Consider the following 27,583-nt stretch of genomic DNA (forward strand, 5'->3'; position numbering starts at 1 on the left):
GTTTATTTGAAGTGAAGGACTTCAGTATATTGCTGATGGCAGATGGGATGGGAGCATCAGGGCTGTGTGAAATGAGAACTCTACACACACACATATCCCGCCAGCACCTCTGTTTATTCTGTGGAGCTGCACCTGCCTTGTGGCTCCTTTCAGAAAAGTCTCAGACTCGAGTCAAAATGACTCTAAAAACGGCTTAGGAAGCATCTTGATGGCCACCTGTTATGACACAGTGAGCAAGCTGAGGGGGGCAGAGACTCACGATTTGTCATTGTGGCTCTGCCACATACCTGGTCCCTGCCCTCAACTCTATTCTGCGCTGCACATCACCGTAGCTGTGCCTTGCCTGCTTCCTTACATCATTTCCCTGCGCAATCTTGATTGGGTGCCACATGACTGCTGCCAATCATGGGCAGAATTTTCTTGCTTGTCCTGGCCTCTACACTGGACATTTGGCACTTAAAATGACAGGGAGAAGTCATGTGTCAAAAGTGCTGGATGGCGTAGTGGAGAAAGTTACTGTACTTGGTTTTTTAAATTTCTGTCCTGCTCTGTTGTGCAAAAGCTTTTTCACAGTAGTTAACAAAATAGATTGAAACAAAAATACAGACAAACAACCAAAAGGGCAGAAAGATGATAAAAGCCAGTTTTAAAAACAGTCATGAAACAAACAACAGTATTTTAAAAGCCTGGGCTCAACCAGACATGTTCAAGTGGCACCAGAAAGACACCAGGCTTGGTGCCAGGCAAGTCATCCTGGTGAGGTCATTCCAGAGCTGGAGCACCACAACTGAAAATGTCCTCTTGTAGAGGTGAGGCACCAAATTTTTGAAGCTGTTGAAACCTAAGAGGACCTCCAAGGAAGAAAAGAATAGAAGGGCAGGTTGACGTGGGAGACAGTCTGTCCTTGAGGTAATTTGATTCAAAGTTGTTTAGGATGTTATAATTTTAAAAGTGAAACCTCAAATCACACCTGGAAATGGAAACTGGGACCTCTCAGTGGGGTCATTTTATTAAGACAACTTTTAGTTTGTCAAATTGGACGCCAGCAAGGGCTGGGCTCTCCTACACTCTCCCCTTCCACCCCCCCCCCACATAAGATGTCAGAGGGATCATTTAGAGAACCATATAAAACTACATAAGACTACATATACTTTTGTCATGATGAATTAGTACTTGTGTGGCCTTACACCAGGGGTGCCCAAACCCCGGCCCGGGGGCCACTTGCGGCCCTTGGAGACTCCCAATCCGGCCCGCGGGGAGCCCCCAGTCTCCAATGAGCCTCTGGCCCTCCAGAGATTTCCTGGAACCCATGCTGTCCCAATGCAACTACTCTCAGCGTGAGGATGACTGTTCAACCTCTCACCTGAGCTGTGGGACGAGGGCTCCCTCCACTACTTGCTGTTTCATATCTGTGATGCAGCAGTGGCAGTGAAGGAAAGGCTGGCCTTGCTTTGTGCAAGGCCTTTTATAGACCTTGAGCTACTGCAAGACCATCAATCATTTGTATAATTTCCATCTCTAATATATTCACTTATGTAAATTTATTCAAATTTTAAATGTAAACTAATTCTTTTTTTCCCCGGCCCCCGACACAGTGTCAGAGAGATGATGTGGCCCTCCTGCCAAAATGTTTGGACACCCCTGCCTTACACCAATTAACATTTTGCTAAAGGTAGGGGATAGCATAGTGATAGCATAGCCTTACCTTTTTCATGTAAATCCCAAGTTTGCACCCAAACTACACAAGATGTAAAGAGGTTGATTGATCTGTTTTGGTCCATACACAGCTCCTCCTCTTCAAGGCAGTTGTGGATAGCTGGTCTGATTTGAATCTTACTGGGCTGGAATCATGAAAAGCAGCAACAACTAAAAAAAAGAGCTGCACCGAATTGTGTGTGTGTTGGCAACCTTCAGTCTCGAAAGACTATGGTATCGCGCTCTGAAAGGTGGTTCTGGCACAGCGTCTAGTGTGGCTGAAAAGGCCGATTCAGGAGTGACAGTCCCTTCCACACCGGGAGCAAGAGCAGTCTGTCCCTGGTCTGTCTCCCTGGCTATGGGCCTTTCCTTCTTTGCCTCAGACTGTTGGCCAAGTGTCTCTTCAAACTGGGAAAGGCCATGCTGCACAGCCTGCCTCCAAGCGGGCTGCTCAGAGGCCAGGGTTTCCCACTTGTTGAGGTCCACTCCTAAGGCCTTCAGATCCCTCTTGCAGATGTCCTTGTATCGCAGCTGTGGTCTACCTGTAGGGCGCTTTCCTTGCACGAGTTCTCCATAGAGGAGATCCTTTGGGATCAGGCCACCATCCATTCTCACAACATGACCGAGCCAACGCAGGCATCTGTTTCAGCAGTGCATACATGGTAGGGATTTCAGCTCGTTCCAGGACTATGTTGTTTGGAACTTTGTCCTGCCAAAGGATGCACTGAATTATGAAGGTAGTAAATAAATATGCATGACCAGAGACTATGGAATTGGCTACATAGCACTAGGATCAGGGTGTTCAAGAAGATGGCACAAGATGGAATGAGGGATTATTTGTATAATTCTTCCTACAAATGTGCCATGTCCACATGGGGTTCTAAGAATGAAACCTGCAGTTCCTTTTCTCATGGACACAAAACTTGTGTCAGCCACTATAATTATCTTCCCAATCATTTGCACTGGGGAATTCAACAGTGTTGCTTATGAGTTTGCACCAGTAAAATTTGCCCCTTGCTAACTGGGCAAAAAGGCAGCTTATAATAGTGTCTTCTTATGTTTAGCAGCACGAGAGCAAGACTTGGTCTTCACCTCAGCATGGCGCCTTTGCCAGTGGTTGTTGCTGGCATCTCTTTTGCCTCTTTTTTAGATTGTCAGCTCTTTGGGGACAGGGAACTAATGATTTATTTAACTAAGGAAATCGTGTTGTGATCTACTTTTGGTTGAAAAGTGGTGTGTAAATAGTCTTAATAAAACAATCATCCCCAGCTTTCCAGAATGCAGAGCAATGTTTCGGTTGTGCCAAGAGGAATATCAAGGAGACAAGGATGCCAGCCCCCAGCATGCAGCTGGGCATCAGGACATGTGAAGGGAACAAAATGCAACAAATGCCATGCCATCACTCCCTATGGCTTACCATGAAGGGAAAATGGAACTTTGTTTGCAGACACAAAGACACAGGGACTAAACAGTTGATTGTTAACCTCGCCAGCCCAATTCATTGTGACAGTGACACTTCACAGCACATTGCATCCAATCTCATTTGAAGCTGACGAGGATTGTTTCTGCTTTATATCTATTGGTTTATTAATGGACTACAGCCTCTTAAGCAGATGCATATTCATTAGGTAGCCAGCTGTTCAGAGGTTCCCAGATGTCGAATGTAGCTTTGTCTTAGAGTGTTTTTCTTTCTTTCTTTTTTTTTAAAAAGCTCCTTATGAAACCAAGTAATTGAGGACCTATTAAAAGAGCCAGTTAATTACTAAACTGGTACCTTATGGCATCCAATTTTTTTTTTGCCCCTTTTTATGATTTCCATCATAAAAGCTTCTAAGGGCTATATATATATATATATTTTGACACTTAACCAGATGATAGAATTTTAGCTATTCAAGTACCAGTAACTCAGATAGTTGGGAGCTTAGCTATACACTACAGATCTAGCACAGTGTAAGAGACCATTCTAACTCTATGGGCATGTAAGATTTGCCCTAATAACCTGGGAAGAGAAACACAGTATAAGCAAACCGCTTTATCACTTTTCCCATTGTAATTTACAATGTCACTTAAATAAGGTCAGAAAAATCTTAATATGAATATAACTTCTACTTCATGCAAGAATAACGCATGAAGTGACCAAGTGTACGAGGAGTGGGATTCATGACCTTAGTATAAACATTTCATTCACCAAAGGCTTGTTTACACGGTGTCTGCTACCTCTGAGGAATGCTGAACTCCTCCTCGAAGCAGACATGCCTGCAGCTTCATGGCAAGCAAAACTGTACACGGAGCATCGCCGTGATGGGAACTTGCTAGACTAATAGCCCTGTGCTGCTTGCTTCCGGACGTGCACCAAACCAAAAGCTGGAGCTGCTCAGGTGGAAGGGAAACTGTGAACATGACTTTAGATACCATGGGTGAAAAGCATGGCTCTAGTCTACAGTACAATAAGTAAAATAAAATCAATTAATGGTTCACTGATTTGCTCCATCGAAGGCATCAATTTTCAACCTTTTTCATCACGTGGCACACTGACAAGGCACTAAAATTATCAAGGCAAACCATCAGTTTCTTGACAATTGACAAGCACACTGCACTGACAGCAGGGGCCTGCATCTCCCAGTGGCCCTACTAACAAATGATCCTCCCCCAAACTTCCGCGGCACACCTGCAGACCATCCATGGCATACCAGTGAGCCACAGCAGTGGTTGAAAATGGCTGATCTAAGGATTTTATTTTAGTGTTTTTTATTGGGGGGGGGGGGAACGGCAATGGTGTGTTCTAATGTAGTACATGGAAGCTTCTATTTCAGGACTAGGAGCCTCTTTTTTAGAAAAGGGAAATTTCTGATTTCAAAAAACAAAACAAAAAACCCACACTCTAGTGGAGGGTGCTCCACTCTTCCCACAAATCATAGGGCTCCAAGCTTCAGTTTTTGGCCTGCCCAGGCATAAGTCTCTCCCACTCAGGGTGAATTATTCTGGAACACTATAACCTTTATGCTCTGGTAATGCAGAAACAAATCTCCCTTTACAACTGTGACCCTTGTGCATGAGATGGTACTTTAAGAGGGATCAGTGGTGACAAGTTATTTAAGGAAGATGGTCATTTTACACAGGTAAAAGCTTCTGAACTTAAAAACAACTTATACCACATGCATTCTGGACACCAACAATTCTATAGATATTTGAATATGGATCCCTCTGGTCTTGTCGGAAATCCCATGTGTTGGTTATGAGGAAAACCACAAATTCTCTATTTGTTTGAAATTACACCTTGGATATATAGTAGCCCATCTAACAAGGCTGGCTACAATCCTGCTCAAAACAGTAGGAGACACAGGGTGTCATGTATAACCTAAAATTATAATAAAAAAATAAAACAGCATCATCAAGTCCTGAAATTGGGTACAGGATTACTAAATCTTGTGAACAGGGTATTTAAGAGGTCTTTTCTAGTGGTCGCTGCCCTCCTATGCCATTGCAAGGGTTTCCTTCTTAGATGAGACATCCAGAATAAGCCTCTGTCTGCAGGTTGGGAAACCATAGCTTAGCTATTGCACAGTCCTAGTATTTTTATTTGTAACCTCTGAATGTCCAAATCTTACCCATATCCCACATCTGAAGACATACAGCTATTTTTAGACCCATTGATGCATTAGTAATCCCACTGAGCTCAATGGAATCTACTTGCAAGTACAAAGAAGACTAATGTCTTAATCATTTGACAAATTAAAATGAGGAAAAATACCAATGACCTACATTCCACAAAGAAAACTGCAAAATCAGTTTGGGTCTAAATGGATACCTTCACAAAGAAGTCATTTGCATTTTGTCCCTTACAACTTGCTGACAGGAAAGTGGATTATACTTTGGTGTAGATTTCATGATGGAACTAAACAGGATCAGGCCCTGATACATTTAAAGTAAAGCAACTTAACCTAGTGACATCTTTTTTAGAGCAGTAGAAAGATAAATATTTGGTTTCCCAAATAAAGCTTTGGATCTTGTACAAATGAAACTCATTTTAGAAAAAAAATTCTTTCTCTGGCTACATAAAAATCAGTATTTTCATCAGAACCAGGAAGAGATTAGTATGAACTTTTTTGTTGCTGCTGCAGTCATCAATGAAAGTTTGTTGGAGTGTCATGGAGAGCAAAAAGCCTGAGAGAACATAAAGTGGTTTTAAGCATTTGTTACTGTTTTTGTTGATAGCACCTTGAGTACAGGATGCCTGCTTACATTACGCTAAGCCTTCATTGATAAATCCCTCCCCCCTCCTTACAAGAAGTGTCAGGATCCCCTTTGCAAATGTATTGAGATGAAACAGATGCTGTCATAAATACTCTTGTTCAGCAACAGATGCAGTTTCTGTTTTGCAGAACGCACGGAGTGCTCAGGTTATCAGCATGCCCACACCTGTGCAGTTTATTCCTTTGCTAGGCTCTTAGCTTTATGCAATGGCAAAAGAAATGGGTTCTGGAATATTTAACTTGTGTTTACTGACTCAAAGCAGCATTTATATATAAATTCACCATGAAACCCATAATCTGGAAGGAGGCTGTATATAAAACACAGGAACACTTGTTCACTACTAGAAGAACAAACGGTAAGATCCTTTAGATTTTGCGGAGCACTTTAAAAATGAAGCTTACAAATATGTCCTCACAATTATTGCTCTGCTGCCTCCTTACTATAAGAGAGCCACAGTGCTTGTGCTCAAGGTCCGGTGGCACATCCGTGAGACAGTGAGAGAATGCCAGGGTAGGGCTTTCTTGGTGGTGCCCCTCAGTGCTGCAAAACTAGTTGCCCAGCAAAGCCTGCAAGTAATGGCTGTTGCAAGACATTGTTCAGCCCAGCCTTTCTAGACAACTGATGATTGCCTGGTATTTTCTTTGAGCAATGATTGGGTCTTGGATAGTAGATGACAGATTATGGGCTTCATGGTGAACTTATATATAAATGCTGCTTTGAAGCCAGAAAACACAAGTTTTTAAGAACAAAACACATAAAGAAGTTCTGTAGAACTTTTCTTGGGTCAGAAAAATGGTTGGTCCATAAATAAGCAATCAGGGAATTTAGTCTCTTGTGAGCCAGAGCTCCTGTTGTGGAAGAATGGCATACTAGGTTAGGGGCAAATTGAATTCTGGCTTCCAGTCTGGCTTCTAGTCTTCTAGCATTACCTCATACGGAACAGATCTCATTCAAAGGTAGACGCTAGCTAAAGAAGAAAACTATTGTAGCATCAAGATTCAAAATTTGCACCTTGACAATGAAATACCAGCAGGAACTTCAGAAAAGATTTTGATAAAGTTAAACAAAAAGGAGAGGCTAGATTACTGTATCAGAAACATGGATATGTCAGCTATTGGCAACATTCATGCCATCAAATGGCTCTATTTAAATTTGTTATTTTTCTAACAGTATTTAATCAACACAATCTCTCAACAGTATTTTGCCATCACAATGGTAGAAAATTTAAAAAGAGCTGAAACAACATAGGTTACATTTAGAAACAGCTGTACAAAATCATTGCACCCAATACACATGAATAAAAGTAACATGTACAAAAAGTGGGCATCAGATGCACTAATAAATCTTTACTATTCCAAAAATCCAGGAGGGGGAGAATAGATTCTAGAACACTTTCAAAAATTACCATGTTCTGAATAAATATAAACACAATCCTGTACAAAGAAAACTCAACTTCTGCACCAAAAGACAGAATTTGAGCTTCTTTTGGTACAGAAGGAAGTATCAAAACCACACACCCAAGCACTGAACATTGGTACTGAACTCCTTCCCATTCTGGGCTTTGCGACTCTACTGATAGATTTCTGAGCCTGTGGACTAAACAATTAGTGCTAGATTCACAATTTGTCTTTAAAAGTTTGCAACAAACATCTTGCAGTTGTAGTGTGATCACAGACTACCAGACTCCATACAGTCCCTGGCTACGTCATATCATGATTTACTGTCAGCCATGCACTTACCACATCTTTCAAATAAGTCCAACCAACAGGACCACATACGAGGGCATGTTTTGCACCTGTCCATATTAGCTACCCACCATTTCCTGTTTAACTGTGTCTCTCACCACTGAAAAATGAGAAGTTGGTACATAGTGGTCAGGTTTCAAGTGGCATGGGCTGGGCAAGTTCCTATTTCCATTGTCCACCCCTGCTTTCAAGGTGCTGCTTTCTGCCCTCAGCTCTTTGAAAGCAGCAAATCAACATGCAAGATTACCACCATCACCAATCCAGGATGCAGCAATCCAGGCCAGTTTTCAACACTACATGGCCCCAAACAGCTTTGAAAAGCATTCTGGTTTGAAGACAGACACATGCAAATCTCGGCCTTTTATTCTATCCAGACAATACACCCCCCAGACAGTAATGCATTGGTGTAACATTAGGTTTAAAAAAACCGCAACAACGGGTCTGACTTCTCTGTTGCTTCACAAAAACCAGTTTGTTCCCATCTTCTGCAATGATAGATATTCATAACGCTTCTTGCTTCTCAACATCTGTCACAAGCCAGAGTTACGAAGATAATTCCTGCAAAAAGTTCAAGGGTTTCAAACTTGGAGCTGAAGAGAAGGCGATCCATCCCGCTCAGCCTGTAAAGCTTGTCTTGATGACTTTGATGTAACAACACTTGAAAGCTCCTATTCTTTGAAACTAATTTAAACACATTGAATTGTTGAAAGATTAAAAACCGCAGTCAGCTAATTACACTCACTCTCATCTCTTATTCAGCAAATGAATCACTTTTCATTACCACTTAGCTGAAGTACATGAATTTCTGCCTAATTAGAAATGTTGGAGATGGAGCATTAGCAAGGCTGGAGTGGGTCAAGATATCTTGGCTTCTTCATTTTTAATTCCTAACAGTAGAGTCAGATAGGAAAGGCGGGAGATAAAAAGTCATTAAACAATTTTAAATTATTTATAAAAATTACTTTGCCCAAATTATAATTATTTTTTCTTCCCAACCGCTCTCATAAATGTCAGATGGAATGAAAGGAGAAGCAGCCCCAACATTGTTTTTAATGAACACTTTAATGTTATGTATAACAGAACATTATGAATACAATGGAAATAAAGTTTTATCAATTTAATAATAATAATAAAAAATCCAACATAGGAAAGGGGAGGCAATAAAGTTTCATACCTAGAATACTTCTCAATGGCAGCCCTGGCTTTGTGAATACAAACTGAACCTCTGCATTCCAGACTAAAATCATGATTTGTGTGTGAACTTAAATGCAGAATCATAGCAGGAAAAGAAAAGAAAAGCCTTTCATTAATTCCTTTTTCTCATTAATCCATAAAATCTGCTACAGGTTTCCTTTAATAATATATATATATATATATAATCTATATATATTTTATTATTTTTTAATTCCTCTCTACTGGATTCCGCAATTGCTAAGGCCATATTTACATAAGAGAAGTGAAATCACCAAAATGTATAAAATCTAAAATCCAACACTGTTGGATTCACACGAGGTTTAGAGCTGGTCATTATTAACTTAAACAATATGAAATATTTTTTTTGTGACACTGCAAGAAAAAATAAATATTGTTGCCTTTTGACTTTGTGATGTAAACAGTGGCCCCAGAGAGTGCTAGAAGCATGTCAGTTATCACAGAAGGAGGACTGCAGAAAAACCACCCTAAACAAATCCCAACCATATATATTCTCTAAAGTTCTCTGACAGGAAACCATACAGCAGCTCTGGATGACATTTGCACCAGTTCTGCAGTAGATATTACAGCAGGAAGAGGCAGGAAACTGCCCACAAACCCTACCCATCAGCAAATTACTTGAAGAGGTCTATAACAAAAATTTGGATAGTTTAGCAGTGTTGCTGGAAGAGTAGCAAAAAGTATATATACATTCCAGGTCCCTTTGAATTAGCCATAATCACATATGTAAGCCATTTTTGGACAAAAATATATATTCTTATAAAAAATTGAACAGCATACTTTAACTGCAATTTGACTCAGTGGTAGGAAAAGGAATGGATCCAATTATGATAAACAGATTCCAAGAGGGAAAAAGAGAAAATCAAGTAGAAAATTAGAGTCACACAGATTTACCCAGCCCCCAAATTCCAGACTTCCCACAAGTTTCAAAGTTAAAACTGGTTCCGCCATCCAGAAAGGCTTTTAAGTGTCTTATTACAAAACAAGGCTTAGGCATTGCCATGTCAACCGTCTGATTCACTGGAAGAGCCTTTGACCTCACCAAAGCTTGAATAGCAGGATCAGAGTCTACAAAATGACCTTTGGGTTCTTTATGCAGGTTCCTTTAAAGTAAGTGATAAAAGGAAAAAAAAAAGCATTTGATCAGCGTTTTCCACCCTTATCCCAGCTTTATTTGTGCAGCTAAAATCCTTCATTCAATCTGGTTGGTTTACAATCTTTATTTGCTAAAATTGGCAAAACTGGCAAAGGCATCTTGCTTAGGTTGCACAGTTCCGGGAGCCATGGCGGGTGCCATGGCTATATTAGGAACCCCCATGCCCATCGTGCCTGACAAACCTATTCCAGCAGCTGGCATTCCCATGTTCACGTTCATCCCTAGCATTCCCTGGTTCATCATAGGTGCGCTTCCCATGGAAGCCATGCCCATTGTGCCAGTCATCACAGAAGGCATCCCCATCCCCACTGGAACAGGTCCTCCCAGCAATGGGTTTGCTGGAGGTCGAACAGGCATCATGCTGGGTGGTGAGTTGAGGCTCAAGGTTGCAAAATTCTGAGACATCACATTCATAGGTTGTTGCATATCTACAGAGAGGGAAAAAAGTAAAGTTTTAATTAGAAGTCTGGCTTATTTCACTATTTTTGCAGTTAAGAGGAAAAAAAGCAAGTCTATTTCTCACTTCCCCACTTGTTTCCAGTATTGGGAGTGCATTAAAAATAATGTGTCATAATTCTGAGCTGGTGATTCCTAAGGGCATCAGACGAAACATATTTCTCTGTGCCTGACAGGAGCAGTTCATACAATTTGCCTCCTACTTGCCTATCCTCCTAACTGCTTGTCCTACTTCCTCTACGAATCTGTTAGGTACTACCCACAGGGACTCAAGTATGTAGTGATCTTCCCACAGATCAGTTCTTTCTGGGAACCTTCTTCTGAACTTCCTTTGTTCCTCTTCAGACTTGTGGTAAATGGAGAGGACAAAGAATATTATCTTCAACTGTCTTCTTTGTTTGAAGTGTACCCCCTACAGGGCAATAAATTTGAGAGAAGACACGATATCATTTTCAAGATTTTCTCCCCTCTTGAAAAATTCACGGACAAGAAGGCTATTATAACTTTGGGAACTGAAAAACCAAATACAGCTCATCAGCCCCCTATGACCTTGGTAAGTCTCCTTCTATCACTCCCCACTGGGAAACTAGGAGGGCTATCAAGCACACTTACCACATGGCTGGTGGGTCACAAGTTACATCGACAGGAACCAGAGAGTTTGCTTTTGTTTTTCAAATGTACTGACGAAACATGCACAACAACAATATTCATCTGAAATGGTCACTTACTCTGTTGCTGAATCATGGTGTTCAGAGATGGTTGCTGGGGCTTGGAAGGCTGCATACCAGGAACTAAATTGTCCAAACTGATATTTACACTGGGATCTGACCAAGTAGATGGCATAGTTTTGTTTATGTTTTTCGGGACCATCTCTGTGCCCAGATTATAAAGTGGATTAGGCTTCTGTATCATTGGGTTAACACTCTGCAAAGGCTAGAAGCATAACAAAAAGAGATCTTTAAAATTATTCTATTCATTGCATACTGTATTTTTACAGCTCTCATTCTTTCAGAGGGAAAACAATTCTTTCAGTTGCCATAAAGAGAAACTGATGGACTTTTATGCTTGTGGAAGAGAACGAAAGGAGTCAGAAAGCTGAAGTTTCATGTTCATAAAATTCTCAAGATCATCTCTTGATGCCAAGGGTGGAACTGAAAAGGCCAAGGCGTCAGTTCCTCTTCTTTCATCCTTCCACCCCCCCCCCCAATTTAATCTGAAGTATACGGAAAATTCTGTGAAGTTTAGTGGCTCAGAAGACTTTGCTTTCAACAGTAAACCACTTTTCACCTGGGCAAAATCCTCTGTGAACCAGAAACAGGTGAAAATCCCCCCTTCCAGGTGCCATAGCCATATGTCCTACTATGACTTGGACTACTTAAGAGGTTCTTCTCTTAATTTAACTGAATCTAATGCAGTAGCAACAGAAGCAAAAAGACAAGGTGGCACCTGAGAGCTACAGAAAAGATGCTTCAAACTAGGAGTTTGTCAAAACGATTTAGCTATCTTTTCTTACTTGGAGAAAATAGCCATTAAAGGACTGCAGAACTGCACCATACCTGTGACCTTGACATAGGTAGATTGATGTTGACACTGCTGGAACCCATCATAGAGAAATTCATGCTTTGGGAGGAGGTCATGGTGGCTTGGGAGGAACCCATCAAATCAAAGAGGTCAGCAGAATTTGAAGGAGCTGGAGACTGGCCAACGTTCGGTTGAGTAGAGCCACCAAAGAGCTCAACAGCTGGCTGAGCAGAGCCACTAAAGAGCTCTCCAGCTGAAGCAGCAGGGCATGGAGAGGTTTGGTTGAAGGCACTCCAGTCGCCAAACTCTCCATTCCCACTTGCAGCTGTACCTGGGGAGGGGGAAAGAAAGGTAAGAGACTCTAGGAAAGGCACAGAACAAATGCCACATTCCCTGAACTGAAACAAATGAGAGCTGATTTGTGTTCATCCAGATTAACATCTGCAGGTAGATTCTCCATCTGGACATTACTCTCTCTCATGAATATTCCAACAATTTTAACAGGGTAGCAAGAAAAATAAGAAACCCCCTCATCAGCGCTGAAAAATATGGCTGGATAATGTGTCACCTGTGGATGCTGCAGGAGTGGAACACAAAACTCCTAATAGATGAACCTGTGGGATCCTAAGCAAACTTACAACCAACAAAGTTGTGGTGGGGGCCAGGAGGCCTCCAAAAGCAGAGCGGAAATGTAGCACCTAAACTGCTAAGTAACCAAAACAAGAAGTCTCAGGCAAACTGGCAACACTGGGTGATGCTTTGAATCAATCAATGGGAACAAGGCTAGTCTCACTGTTACAAGGAGTCATAAAAACAGCAATTTGTTCAAATTCATCTGATTGCATATAAATTACTTATTGTACAAAGAGTTATTAAATCTGTAGCTAAGTGGGATACCAATAAAATCATGGACTTTCCAATTCAGCTGCCTCAGGGTGTTTATCTCACCTCTGTTGTGCTTGTTAACAGCATCGGGTGGTATTTATTTAGTGCTCGACGGGTGCTTTGAGAAATATGCATTCAAAGTGCATGTAAGCTCTCAAATCTTTGTACAGCTAGTGTATCGAGAACCCTGCAAAATATTTCCTTTCTCGTCAGTGGAACTAGTTTACTTCCAAATTTTTTTTTTATTGTCATAGTTGAATAAGCAAAACAGTAAGTTGCAAAAGTGATGAAAAAAATAAGATTGCTGTAGCTACAATTATCTTTTCTTAGCCCTGATAAGTGAGTCTGTCAGTTGCAAGGTTCACGTAATCAAGTGTCTGTCTGACAGTTCAACAGATTAGACTATTTTGGTCCAACATACATCAGCACATACAGCCAATTTACTCACTATGTAGAAGCAAAACATTGGAGGGAAAAATGCTCCAAAATCGTGAAAGCAAGAAATATCACAAGTGTTCAAGATGTAATTCACATTCAAGAGTTATGTCAGTGCAGACAGAAAGGAAATAATTCAGGATTTTTAATCAATAATTACATGAACACTTGATGAGTTTTCCTACCCAAGTGAAGAATGACAGACTTGGGAAATGTAAGGTCAGAGAGATGAGACCCCCCACTGATTTTCAGGATAATCTAGCCTCTGCAGCTGGCTAGGCATTAGTGAGCTATAACTTGTCTATTACCTAGAATTTAACTCACCTGATCTTAAAACCGTTGCAATAATTTATACCTCATGTCAATAATTCTTAATACTACCTGTGCACCTGGGTATAAAAACCTTATTTTAATTAATTTGACTCCACTGTGGATTAAAATTTAAGTAAGAAAAAGAGAGGGAGGGAAAAGAACATTCACAAATATCTATGCACCACAACCCACTATAATGCAAGCAGTGGGTTGAAATTCATTAGCTCAGGGCCACAGTGAAACATTTTGCTTTGATCTCCCTTACAAAAGGGATTTTATTGGGAGTATTTCAATTAGTACTGCCTATTAAAAATTTAAGCACACTTTAAGTATTCCTGATGGATAAGTAAATGCTGAATGTGTCGATTCTCTAGTTACTGGAGGCTCACTTCTAAACACATGAATTGAGGAAGCAGGGAAAATGGAGGCGTTTGTTGCCACTCTTTTGGGAACTTTACCAAAGATGATTAATCAACAAAGATTTCTAGAGGGGCTTTATTGTTCGAGAATGATTAATCATTGCTGACTTCTTGCATAATGGTGATCGGTACAGATTAATCATATTAATACTGATAAAGGAATATATCGTTAGGCTGCATTATTTGCATAATAAGTTTCAAACTCCCCAAACCTGTATTTTCAATAAACTGCAAAATCAAGGCAGAAAAGTGCAGCTTAAAGTATTTAAGGGCTCAGTTCTCAGTTCAATTATTATAGATCTTTCCCCTAAGATAGCATACTTTATTTCAGATGGCTGAGAAAAATAAAATAGACAATGCTTTGCGGTAGAACAATTTTTCAGCTATGTCTTGAACAAAATGCTGGTCAAGTCTAGCTCCAGAGATCAACCATGTCACACATTAATCTATGGGCTTTTTCATCATTTAGATGCATAGCTATTATTATTATTATTATTATTATTATTATTATTATTATTATTGCTCTGACAAAAAACAAACAAGGAGGGAATTTACCTTTTTCCCAAGACAAAGGCAATCATTTAGGATCAATCGTAACATTAGCACACATCCCTTCACCCTTGCATTTAGCTCTAAATGTGACAATTTAACAATGATCTCCCTGTGCCACTGGGTAATTCTGAGTTTGAATGAAACTCATTTCATTCATTTGTGTGTTTCAAATGAGCACTTCCTTCCCTGCCCCCCAGACATGTAGCAAGCCTGCCTAAAGTAAAGCATCCATTTGTACAACATTGCATAAAGACCTTTTTTATTCAAGAATTTCCTGGATTAATTTCAGCCTTCTTCTCAGCACAAACTACTGTGATGTATGTGAACTTGTGACACGCAATTCTTAGAAGGCTTAATTACTGTAGGTCACAGGAAATTACTACAGGCCTCACAGAAATGGAGTTCCAAATGTTACCTTAAGTACGTGTTATCTGTTTTTATCACTGTAGAGACATCTCTGGGTGATCTACATGCTGAATGATTCCAGAATTGTACACAGATATTAGTAGAGGCTAGCAGCCACCACCCAATCCCGTTCTTTACAGTTAGAAAGTAAAGGAGTTCTACAACTAGCACTTGCATAGACCCATGTACATAATTATTCCATGTGACTTTACAACTGTGATGTATGCAAGCAAAAAATGTGTAAAAACCATTTCTACTTGAGCTTTGTTTGAAATCTATTGAAGCTCTAATCCTAGTCTCACTCTCCTGGGAGTAAGCCTCACTGAACACAATGGGGCTTACTTCTGAGTAGACATTCCCTGGGATTGTGCTGTAAATGACTTCTACCAATATAAACCAATTAAAAAAAACTCAACTATTCAGTAATACCTCTCATAAGGAAAGGCACACATTCCTGCAAAGTTGAGTGCTGTGAGAAACACTGATATAGGAGAGATTGGTCAGGATAAGGAAGGTGATGGGTGCCAGTTGATCTGCATTAGCCGGAATACACTGCTTCCATTGATTGCAGCAGCTGTCACTCACACCCAAGACAAAGAGCACTGTCACACCACAGAGCTTAAGGAAGTCATGTTTTGGGAGGTATTCCTAGACATTAAATTTGACACATCCCGGGTGAATATGGGACACAGCAACATTCAGGACAGCCGAAGAGCTTACATTTTATTAGCCAGTTCATGTGTTCAGAAAAATTCCCTAACTACAAGTAAGAGGGTGGCAATTGTTTTATAAGAGCGAAACATAGTGGGTTTGAAGGCCTCACAAAGGTGCACCAATATACATAAATTGCTCCTTTGCTGTATGCAACTCGGGTGGCAGTAAGTCTTTGTAGAGTGTTAATATTCTAATATTCCAGAAGGACCACAGCGGTGGGCCACTGTGAGACATAGGAAGCTGGACTAGATGGGTCTACGGCCTGATTCAGCAGGGATTACGTTCTTAAGGACATCTGCAATGTTTCAGGATATGCACACTAACAGGATGTGTGCGTTAAGGGATAACAGTAAAACTTACTAAAACAATAAATCCCTCTGTTCAAGTAGGAAGCAAGATAGCCAACTTATACTTCAGCCACAGCGAAATTACAAGGCACTTCAATAAAAGTAACTAGCACTATGAAGGGAAGTACATAAAAACATAAAATGAAGACACCTTCAAAGTTATGCAAACCTAAAGAAGGATGCAGCTTTTGTTCCAACCCATTCTTCCCATTTTAGCAGCTTTGTTACCAGTAAAGGACGTACCTTGTGATGTGGGGCAGCTTGCAGAAGCAGCAGCAGCAGAGCTGAAGTCAGCAAACCCTCCAAAGGGGTCCGCAGTTCCGTCTAAAGCCAGAAAGAACCAACAGGTTGCTATATGAACTAGAAAACTCAACTTCAACAGTTGCAAAATAAATCAATAAAAGCCTATAACTATTGAAGCATTAAGCCTCATTTAAACCTCCTGTCCATATAGAACCAGGATCCATCAAGATTCACAGTTTTAGTAAAAAGCAGGATCCAGCAAGTGCTCCGGTGTAATCTCCCTTCACTGCAACATGCAGTAGATTGGCTATTAAGGCATTATCTACTTCAGGCACTTATTGTCCCACAATGAGAATTTGAGGGACATGTATCAAGTACCTAATTAGTACTATGTGCACTGAAGGCATCTGGAATCTGTGCTGGGACAAGACAAGCAACATTTCCATGCCATTTTTTCATGCTAACAAAAGCTCGTCCATAGAAATTCTGCAAACTGGGCTTTTGCCTAGCCGCCCAGACAGCTGTCACAATAATGTCCTTGTCAGTGGCGTAGCTAATGATCCTGTAGCCCGGTGCCAAGCTCAAAGTGTTGCCCTGGAAGTGATGTCACAGCCGGAAGTGACATCACACCCAGGCTTTTAAAAAAGTGAAAATTGGGAGGAACCCACTTCCTCCCCCCAGCAGCTCACCACCCACTTGCTCTGCTGCCTCCCCCCAGTCAGTGGCATAGCTAAAGCGTCTATCTCCAACCAAGAAGATTTTGTAACTCACCCCTGCATTTCAAAATCAAATTTAATTAAGTAAATAAATAAAAAGTTATTGGTTCCATGCTGAATCACAACAACATCTCATTGGCACTCAGAACAAACAGTCTCATAGGTCAGTTTGGAGTTAAGCAAATCCACTTTTTGTTCCACAAGTCAGTTGTGTTTCCATTTTCTAGTTAATTGGCCATAACTTTTGATAGAAAACAGATATTCTGTTGCCGTTTGTTTCATTGCACTCTGCATTAAATTACCTTTCCAATGATATATAACATGATGGTATTAATCATTCATATCAAGATTTTCACAATTTTGGTCACTAGCGTCAAGCTCAGTTTGTTGCCCCCCTAAAGCTTGATGCCCAGTATGACTGCTACCCCCTGCACCCCCTTAGCTACGCCACTGGTCCTTGTGCTCTTCTGTGATCAGTTTGTGAACTTCGTCCCTCAATTTTTGCATGGTTGTGCTATTTTGATATGACCAAGCTAATAATAAATGGGCTAAGAATATTGCAAGAGTTAAATCAAGACAGATCCAGGGGGCACCAGACCATCCCCATTGAACACAGGAAAGAGAACACTCACATTAGACATGGGAGCACAACTGAGAGCGAACAACGTAAGGGAAATACATCAAGCCATATCAAAATTGAAAGTCCTGAAGCTTAAATGGTTTTCGCCCCTACTCTCCATCTCTAAATTAATCCAGTCCAGTTGAATTATTCCTCCGTATATGGTTCAATTACAATTTACCACTTATACACCAACACAGAGCAAGTGGCATATGTTCTAGTTCATAGTTTTGGTAATAATTTATAAAGAAAGCTAAAGCTTCAGAGAACACAACTGGTAAGAGACCACCAAGAAGGTTTGGTAGAAATATCACCCAGTAAAGATTAAAGCAACTCTAACTCAAGAACTAAAGATAACATACAAAATAGCTTTTGATAGGAGGAATCCTTTTGTTTGTTTATGACAATTCATCGCAGCTTACAATGAAAAATTTAAAGAGTCCTCTTACATGTTAACTCATATGCAAGACAAAGTGCAACTGACTTGCCCATAACTTCAGATTCAAGATTTCAAGGCATAAAGCCTACACAGGTGTTCATTTTTTATAAGTTTACTTCCTTTCTGCATCAAGAATATTAAAGTACCAATATGCATTTGTATGCTATCAATGAATTATTTACTTCAAAATACAGTATTTTAACTATTCTTCCCTACAGCATATTTTACAAATCCAGAAAAAAAAAAAGACACATCATCCAAACTGGACACAGTTCTGATATATCAAGCTATAGTGCAGGCCAGTTTAGTCATAATATTGTCTCTCCTACCAAGATTTATCCCATTTTCTTGTGGGAGAGAGGAATATATATGCCTCCTTGTATGAAATGTGTGTCTGGATTACACACAGGTCAGGCAAATGAGAAGTTTTGAGACCATTGTATTCAGAGTAAGAGAAATACAGTCGGCTGGCATTTTATGCAAAGGTTATGTACAGAGGTTGGCAAGTAAAGCCAAAATGGCATATAGTCAAAACTCCCTTAAATCCAACAAATATACATTGTCTCTTTAAAATACTAAAAGTACAATATTAGAGATATGCAGCACCTGAGAGAAGTGCAGCTTCATTCTCTCTTTCAGGCTCCCTCTGGGGCACAGAATATGTGGAATGGCGGGCAGAGTTGCCTGCACTGTTTAAACTGTTTTTCTCTGTCTTTTTTTTGGGGGGGGGGGGCGAGCACATGTGCTTGAATTTGCACAGGTCTGTTGTGTGCAAGAAGCTGGTCAACTGTACTTGTGCCAACTTACCCAATACAATGTATGTGTTCTTCCTGAACAGAGATTTTCCCTATGTAGAAAATAGGGAAACAACTCTAAATCAGTCTGGGTTTTAAAAAGGCTTTAGGCTTCTCCTATGTAGCACATTAACCAGTCACTTTCTTCCCTTGAAAGCAGGAAAAAAAGTTGGCCTTTGCTGTTACGGTTTGTCCGTAAAATCTTTCACCTCCCAGCAGTCACACCCTTCTGAGGAGTAGCAGCAACTCAATTATTCTGCTTTTAGTGTTTGCGTACATTATATGGGTTACATCACAGCTGCTTAGCCTGCAGTGCTTAGAGACTAGCCAGGTGGGACTCTAACATCTGTGTTGCACTCAAACACCACCAGGGACAGCTTCCAACATCTGGTGCCATTTCTGAATTGTCTTATCGCTGCAAGACATTCTGCCCCATCTGCTACTCTCAACTGGGTTAATTAAACAAGAACCATCTTCTTTTTAATAAATGGTTAGCAGTAATAAAATAAACTATTCCTTTTCTACTATATGTGTACTTGTATTCCTCTTTAATGCTACTGTATTTGTTTTAGTCAGTATTAGGAAGGCATGTTTGGTGTTCAAACAGGGGCATCTACCTTCAGAATATGATGGATTTATTACAAAGGAGGAAACACAAAGAAAGCAGGAAACCTGATCCCTCTACATTCTCAGAGGTGATGAATTCTTTTGCAGCCTATGCAAGCAAAGACAGATTGGACAGTTACAAGCAAAGATCTTCAATCACTGTGGAAGTTGTGCTGGAGATTTATGAATTGCTAAACATCACCTCATTTATTCAAATATTTGAATAATTTGAAGACATGATTTGAATATTTGAAGACAATCAATACATTTGGTTAATCAAAAGGGGAAATAAACAGCATGTGCTACCACATGCATGCACAACATGCAGCACATGTGGACATGCATGAACGCGCTCACACACTGTGGTAATCAGAATCAAGAACATAAGAACAGCCCCACTGGATCAGGCCATAGACCCATCTAGTCCAGCTTCCTGTATCTCACAGCGGCCCACAATCAAGCCACTGGCACTGATGAATCCATGCTCAAGACTGATTTGGTACATGAGGGTACATGAAATCTAATAACCAAATTAAAACAGAATTATGATATGACAAATGCATAAAGCCAATTCAAAACCAGGATGAAATAACTTTGGGTACAATTAACTTCCAGTTTGAAATCGTTGTGTTGGCAACCTTCAGTCTCGAAAGACTATGGTATCGCGCTCTGAATGGTGGTTCTGGAACAGCATCTAGTGTGGCTGAAAAGGCCGATTCGGGATTGACAATCCCTTCCACACTGGGAGCAAGTGCATTCTGTCCCTGGTCTGTCTCCCTGGCTATAGGCCTTCCTTCTTTGCCTCAGACTGTTGGCCAAGTGTCTCTTCAAACTAGAAAAGGCCATGTTTGAAATCACAGTAAGGAAAAATTCACATGGAATCCTATGAACCAAAGTTTGTCTGCTTCTGCATGTTAAGCTGTAAGCTCCCTGTTATATCAAACAGCTTCCTTAAAAAAAACACCAAATGCTTTGCTATTAAATTAACAACAAATCTATGAAGTTGTGATAATTAGAATGCTATAGAATGGTGTCACAAGTCATGCAACAGTGCAAAACCTCGACTGCCTTTTCCAGATAAAGCTCTATGTGAACCTGCTGAATGGCAGAGGACCGGTAACACCGATGGTTGAGTCGCAACCTTGTAGAACAGGATTTCATCAGATCCTTATGAGATTTGCCCAACACATAACAGGGTACTACAGAGATGCAATAACATGTACATACATCTTTGTAAATCAGAATGACAATTCACTGAAAATGACCAGACAATACAATCCTAGACATGTCTACTCAGAAGTACCTTCCACTGTGTTCAATAGGGCTTACCCCCAGGAAAGCATGCATGGGGTTGCCAACTTAATTTCTGGAAAAGTGACTTTTCCGTATCATTGGTATTTAATTCACTCCTTGACTGAAAAACTTTCAGTGGGAGCCCTAGTCCCCCCCCATGAATGTTAAATATCATTCTTTAACAATGAACAATGTTTTAGTTTAATAAAATTAGGCACATGACATCCAACTGTCCCTTTCTTTGTCAGGGCAAGGGAGCCCTTAGTGCTGAGGAGACCATGTGACCTAATCATACTCTACTGTTCCTACCCGCTGTTAGGAATGCCCTCTTTTCTCTACAGGAGAAAATGCTTTCTGCTCTTGTAGGAAACATACGAGTTTCATTGTGTTCAATAAATAATTGTTGAAGAAAAAAAATGTGGTGCATTACTTTCTGGGCGACCCTCGTACAATGTAACTGCTTGGTAAACACCTCTATAGATTCTTTAAAGTATGCATTTTCACTGCAAATAACTTTACAAGATAAATCAAAGTCTACTTTTGACCACTTTACTGTTACGTGCACGAAACAAACTACACTCCCATATCCTGTGCAGCAAGCAGTACACTGGTCAGCAAAAGTGACTTGCGTGTAAAGGACAGTGCTGATCTTTACAACGTGAGTAGCTAGTCTTGAAGACTCCCAAATGAGAACTGTCGTTCTAAATTAACTCCTTCCATCTGCCTTCTTAGGGCAGCAAAGACATTATTTGCAATGGCCAGCTGGTAACATGTCTCATTTCTAGGACATCTCCTAAATGCTGATGTGGAAAGAGGAAAAAATTAATTTTCACTGTAGCAGGAAAAGTGATATAAAAAGGGCTATCAAGCTATGATTTGTAGCTGTGATCCCCAAGAACAAGACGAAAAGTGCCTCTGTTTGTGGGGAGGAGTTGCGAAATTCGCTTCCAATTGCAGTGGGCATTTGTAGAGTGCTTTCTGAGCATGCCAGACACTTTACATGTAGTACAGGTTTGGTGTCCCTTATCCAAAATACTTGAGACCGTAAGTGTTTTGGATTTTGGAAGCTTGTGTAAGGTTGCAGTTTTGCAGTGCATGCCTCCCTTGGAGAAAAGCTCCACCAACATCCACAAGGCTTACTGCCAAGAAGCGGCACCTGCACATGTGAACCTTTGCTTTCCGCCGTCCACCTTTACAGCTGCTTTAAAGTAGTTCCTGAAGCAGCTGAGCATCTCCCCCCCCCCCCCCGCGAAGCAGGGCACATCACTCTCCCGCCTCTTCCTTCATTAGACTAATGTTGTGTTCCAAGGTGCTGCTTTTCTCAGCTGGGACTGGGAAAGTGAGTTCTGCTGGTGGGACCAGCCCCTGTGGGGTGGTAAAGTTTTTATTTTGGAGCATTTCAGAATTTTGGATAAGGGATATTCAACCTGTATTTTTATGCTTTCCTTATAACAACCCTGTAAGCTGAATAACAACATCCCCATAGTGCAGCTGGCAGCTGCGGCTGAGAGTGAAAGGCTTGCCCAAGACCACCTCATGATTTCAGGGCAGAGCAGAGATCTGAACTCGGAATATCCCACTTCACAGCTCAGTCACTATGCGACATCAGCTCTTATAGATGGGGAATGACCAAAAAAAAAATCTGTCATCTGCCTATGAATATCTTAGCTCTGTGTTAAATTGCTGAGAAATGCTTCCTAACAGAAACAATACTCTGTCTTTTAAGTTATACCAACTCTTAATTGCTCTCTTTAAAAGATAGTGCGTGGATGATACAATCATTACTATCAACAGGCAGATCTCACATCTCTGGTTGATTCTTTTATGATAAGAATATTAGAACAAAGGAGTACAAGTAGAACCCGTTCAATATTTCATGCCTACCACAGTTACCTAGGACTGTTCATGGCTTTTAATTTATGAAACCAGAACTTCAATATGCAAAGCAATAAAAATAAAGTCTGATTGTACAACAGCCTTTTCAAAGTGAACAAAAGATTCAATTTCTTTCTCTAGGCAGAGGTCGTCCAAGAGTCATTGGTGATAACAACAATAGAAAGAGTGAGTTCACTTTTGTTGTATACATTAGATGCGACTTGTGAATGGAAGCCATCCATTTCCACCACTGCCTCTCTTAACGGGTAACATGAAAAGTGGTGAAACCTGACTGGATTACATGCTTTTAAAATTAATTATGAATAACATAATTACGCTGCATAATTAATTCATAATTAATTCATATTAATTATGAATAACACTGCAATCCAGCCACCGCAGTCCCTGACAGACCAACTTAGCTGAGAATCTTTCTGTTATGGTTATTATTAATCTATGTAATACAGTAATTTGCATGTGGTGCTATGAATGTATGCACAGCTCCATCTTTAAGTGACTCATACCACTTCCTTTAGCTTTACAATGCTCACTTTAATCCCTCGAACTCTCCCCAAAGAGAGTATAGGCTTGTGACTAATGGAATTACTCAGGCAGAACACAGAACTAATGCTTACCTGTTGAGACTGTCTGATCAGCACCATCAAACAAAAGATCAACCAGGTCATTGGAGGACTTGTTGCCCGGAACCTAAGGATAAGCACAATTTAATTGTGTTAAAATCTGGAGTAGATGTGAAGCATGTTACAATCCCAGAACAAAAGTATCTTGAAGGCCATCTGCATGGAAAACAGTTTGCAATAAATGACTTGGGGCTGCAATCCTATACGCACTTACCCAAGTAAGCCCCACTGAACACAATGGGACTTACTTCTGAGTAAACACACACAAGACTGCGCTATTAGATAACCTGAATAGAGTAGGCACAAAAGACCACCTGTTTACTTAAAACTTGTGTGACTTCAGTGAAGCAGGACAAAGATGGGCTGCATTCAATGTTTGCTGTTACTGGAAACACATTTTCATTAGGAACGTTAGAAACAGAAAGAGGAATACAGAAGACAAGACCCTGTGTTTTAACAATAGCTATCCAAAGAAATGACCCAGCTGCCAAAATGTTTGCAGGAAAGCAGTAAGACAAGACCACCCCTAAAAGAAAAACATATAGTTGAAGATAATCTTTGAAATGAAATTTAATAGTTATCTAAAATACGTTATTCACCTGAGATTACAAGTGCCATGTTGTCAGTATTACTACAAAGTCTTAAAATTTAATCTTGAGACATTAAAAATACTAAAATAGTCTTCATTTACATGTAAGTTCATTGCAAAATGAAGTGGCAGGGTAGATTTCTAGTGCAATGGTGCAAGGCTGTGCAATCACACGGCACAAATACTGGTTGCTGCACACAGGAATTGTAAGACTTTGCCATTGCCACGCCTAGAATTCCAGTGGCCACTAGGCCAGAGTTTGGAGGCCACAGGTCTTATGCGATCTATTGGGGTCTGGCCTCTTATTCAGCTGTGGACCTCTGCAGACCCGTGCCTGGGGCAAAGCAAAGCTATCGCCACCCCCCCACGCAGAAATCCACCCCCCATCAGAGGCTCACAGAGCCTCGCGTGACCTCCTTCCATGCCGGAGAAACCTCTGTGAGGTTTCCCGGCACTATAAACTGTGCTTCCAGCAAACCGGAAGCACAGTTTCAGCCACCATCGGGAGCCTCAGAGAGACTTCTGTGGGGTACTAGCGGTTAGCGCCTGGGGCATTTGCCCCAAGGAAATCTATTACAGGCACACGACTGTTCTTATTGTTATAACCATTTTAACGTTTTAGTATAGTTTTCAATTAATCTGTACTGGTGTTTTATATTATAAGCTGCCTTGAGTGCAGAAGAAAGGTGGGTATGTATATACATTAGAACTTCTTTTAAGTTGACCACCCAAGGGACTGGAGGAATTGGTCAACACAGGGAGGTGGTCAACATACGGAAAAAAGGCATTTAAATATTATCATGTTTAGCTCCCAGGACAACAAATGCAAGGCCAAGTATTTATTTAGATTGGATTTTTAAAAAGATATTGCAAATATCAATGAGAATTGATCTTCTTGTGATGCTTACTAGTGATATCATCTATATCTATATCAAGAGACAGAGAATAAACAGCCCACAATCAGTGTTTTAAAAAACCCCTGAAAATTCATAAGCTTAAAAAAAAAAATTGTAAGTTAAAAAAATACTTGGTTTCATAGCAGACAGGCAGACCAATGCTATCCCTTGCCAGCCCATAGCATGTAGCATGTTACATAGCCCCAACGGCTAAAAAAACAAAACAAAACACTTTTTTACTTAATCTGCCTGGCCTCCACTGGGTCTCCTCAGTTTCACTAAATGTCAGAAGGTGTTTGATACAGTCCCTCACTAAAAGCTGTTGAGAAAACTCCACAGTCAGGGAATAAGAGGACAGGTCCTCTCATGGACTGGGAACTGGTTGAGGACTAGGAAACAAAGAGTGTGTGTCAATGGGCAATTGATCAGAAAAGTGGAAAGAGGTGGAAAGTGGAGTGCCTCAAGGATCTGTCCTGGGACTGGTGCTTTTCAACATCTTCATAAATGACCTGGAAACAGGGATAAGCAGGGAGGTGGACAAGTTTGTGGATGACACTAAACTTTTCTGAGTGATGAAGACCGGAAGGGATTGTGAAGTGCTCCAGAAGGATCTCTCCAAACCAGAATAGGCAGCAAAACAGCAGTTGTGTTTCAATATAAGTGTAAAGTAATGCACTGGTAATGGGAACCAAAGTCAAAGGACAGTGGCTTCACTATGCACAAGCAACCTCATGTCCCTCACAACCTGGTACATGTCCAGGTACAATCAGCATCCGGCGCAGGTCTGTTGGCTATGTGCAGTGTGCCCACCTATAAAAACCCTTTCACACATGCGCTAGCAGGCATAGGGGAGGGATTGTCGCATGGCTTCTTGCTTTTCCAAGATGGGACAAACCAGACAAAACACAGGCCCACAGTATTGCGTTCAGTGGGCAACTTACGGAGGGTAAACTAATACTCTGTGCAATGGTCGACATGATCAAGATACAACTTAAGGAGGTGGTCAATATAGAGAGGTTGGTCTCCCATAGTGTATATGCAGTGTTTGTCCATACTATGAAAATTAGGTCAACTTAAGGAGGTGGTCATTATAGAGAGGTGGTCAACTTTAGAGGTTCTACTCTATGTATAAATAAATAAAATGACTTGAGTTTAAAAATCTGGTGGAATATCCAAATTTAAATAAATTGATATAGCCTTTTAGGGGTTTTTATCTCTTCCCACCTTCCCTAACATTACTAACACTGCTCTGTGATTATTCCAGTTAAAGAGGGGAAGGACTAAGGTCCAAAAACACACACGAAATTCATAGCTGATTTGATATATGAATTCAGTATTTCACATCCACACAAATTTACTTGGAGTTAAGGCTCTCTCTCAGTAAGTATGGTTAACCAGGACTGCATGCCAGCCCTGGAAGATCCATGTCCAATATTCATATTGAAATAAAGTTGCTTTTCTACTGAAATATAGCAAGAATAATTGCAATTTTACTCCTTTGATAACATTATTCAAAACGAAGTCTCAGAATATTTGAAGTGCAGGTTTAAATTTTTTTTTTTACAGTGGTTCTCAAACTTGTGGGTCGTGACCCATCAGTTCGTGTAACGCTTCCCCTGCCCCTTTAAGGGGGAAGCGTTACGCGAACTGATGGGTCACGACCCACAAGTTTGAGAACCACTGTAAAAAAAAATTTAAACCTGCAGGGGAAGGGAAAGGAGGCAGTGAATCCCCAGGATTGCATCACTAAGGGGGGCGCTTTGGACTTACTTGTGGACTGCTAGAAGGAAGTGCTTTGTGCCCACTTTTACTGAAGATAAAAGTAGCCTGCAGCCGCAGCCCTACATAGTACACAGTAAGTCTGAAGCACCCCCCCTTGCTCCCCTTAGTGACAGGATCGCTTTGCTGCCCTAGCCCCTCCCCCACAAGAACTTACTGAGGAAGTAAATCTCACAAAATTGCATTGAAACATAGACACACTGCAATTTTTTCTTCTTACTGCAAGGAATAAAATACTGACCTGACCCATGGAATAAAAAAACTGTTACCCAGATCACCTCAAAGTCATTTTTTGTCATTTCTGATTAAATCCAAGATTTCCACACATACTCAAAGAATGGCAACTATGTGAAGTAGCTTTTCCTAGAGCACAATGCCATTTTCAATATTCTATAAACCTTGGCACAAAGTCAAGCTCATCAATGGTAAAACTCTCTGCAGCACCTGAGAGGTTTCTAGAAAACCTGCTCCTTACAACTTTATTGATTTAAAGAAAGTCATTTGTCTCCTTAATTTGCCTTTAAGGAAGAAGGTCCCTCCAGTGTACTTGCTGCTGACTTTCACTCTCAGTCAGAAGTGGAAAATATAAAGCATAATTGAGCCAGGATAACAAGAGGTAAAGAGAAATGGGCAACATGAAAACTTGCGTTTCTTCCAGTGGCTGTTGCCTCTTCTGTATTTTACTTAGATTGTGAGCACTTTGGGGACAGGTAACCATTCATTTTACTATGTAAACCACTTTGTACCACTCCTGGTGAAAAGCTGTATATAAATATTCCTAATAATAATAATAGTACTATAATTTAAGGAAACTTGGAGGTAATGGAGAACAAGAGGTGCCCCATTCACTCGAACAAGAGCACATAGTCAGGCTTGCAGTAGTAGCATTCTGGTTTGAACTTCTGAGTACACTTCAAGGGCAGCTCCATGTCAAGTGCATTATAGTAGCCAATCCTATAGGTTACATAAGCAGGGATGAGCATGG

At 40.6% G+C, this 27,583-nt stretch overlaps 1 protein-coding gene across 2 annotated transcripts in view; it reads right to left on the bottom strand.

Annotated features, from left to right (window-relative positions):
- Positions 1-8,737: 8,737 nt before the first annotated feature.
- CLINT1 (clathrin interactor 1) overlaps positions 8,738-27,583 on the bottom strand; it is a 78,663-nt gene continuing 59,817 nt past the window's right edge. Inside the window, exons 8-12 of one of the 2 annotated variants that reach the window (XM_066617059.1) lie at positions 23,329-23,401; positions 16,352-16,432; positions 12,075-12,370; positions 11,247-11,451; positions 8,738-10,490 (exon numbers count right to left, since the gene is read on the bottom strand). In XM_066617059.1, coding sequence (XP_066473156.1) covers positions 10,126-10,490; positions 11,247-11,451; positions 12,075-12,370; positions 16,352-16,432; positions 23,329-23,401 — 1,020 coding nt within the window. In that variant the 3' untranslated portion in view covers positions 8,738-10,125. The remainder of the gene's footprint in view (positions 10,491-11,246; positions 11,452-12,074; positions 12,371-16,351; positions 16,433-23,328; positions 23,402-27,583) is intronic. The other variant, XM_066617060.1, reaches the window with a different exon arrangement.

Source organism: Tiliqua scincoides, chromosome 2 (assembly GCF_035046505.1).
Source record: "Tiliqua scincoides isolate rTilSci1 chromosome 2, rTilSci1.hap2, whole genome shotgun sequence".
Classification (NCBI taxonomy): domain Eukaryota; kingdom Metazoa; phylum Chordata; class Lepidosauria; order Squamata; family Scincidae; genus Tiliqua; species Tiliqua scincoides.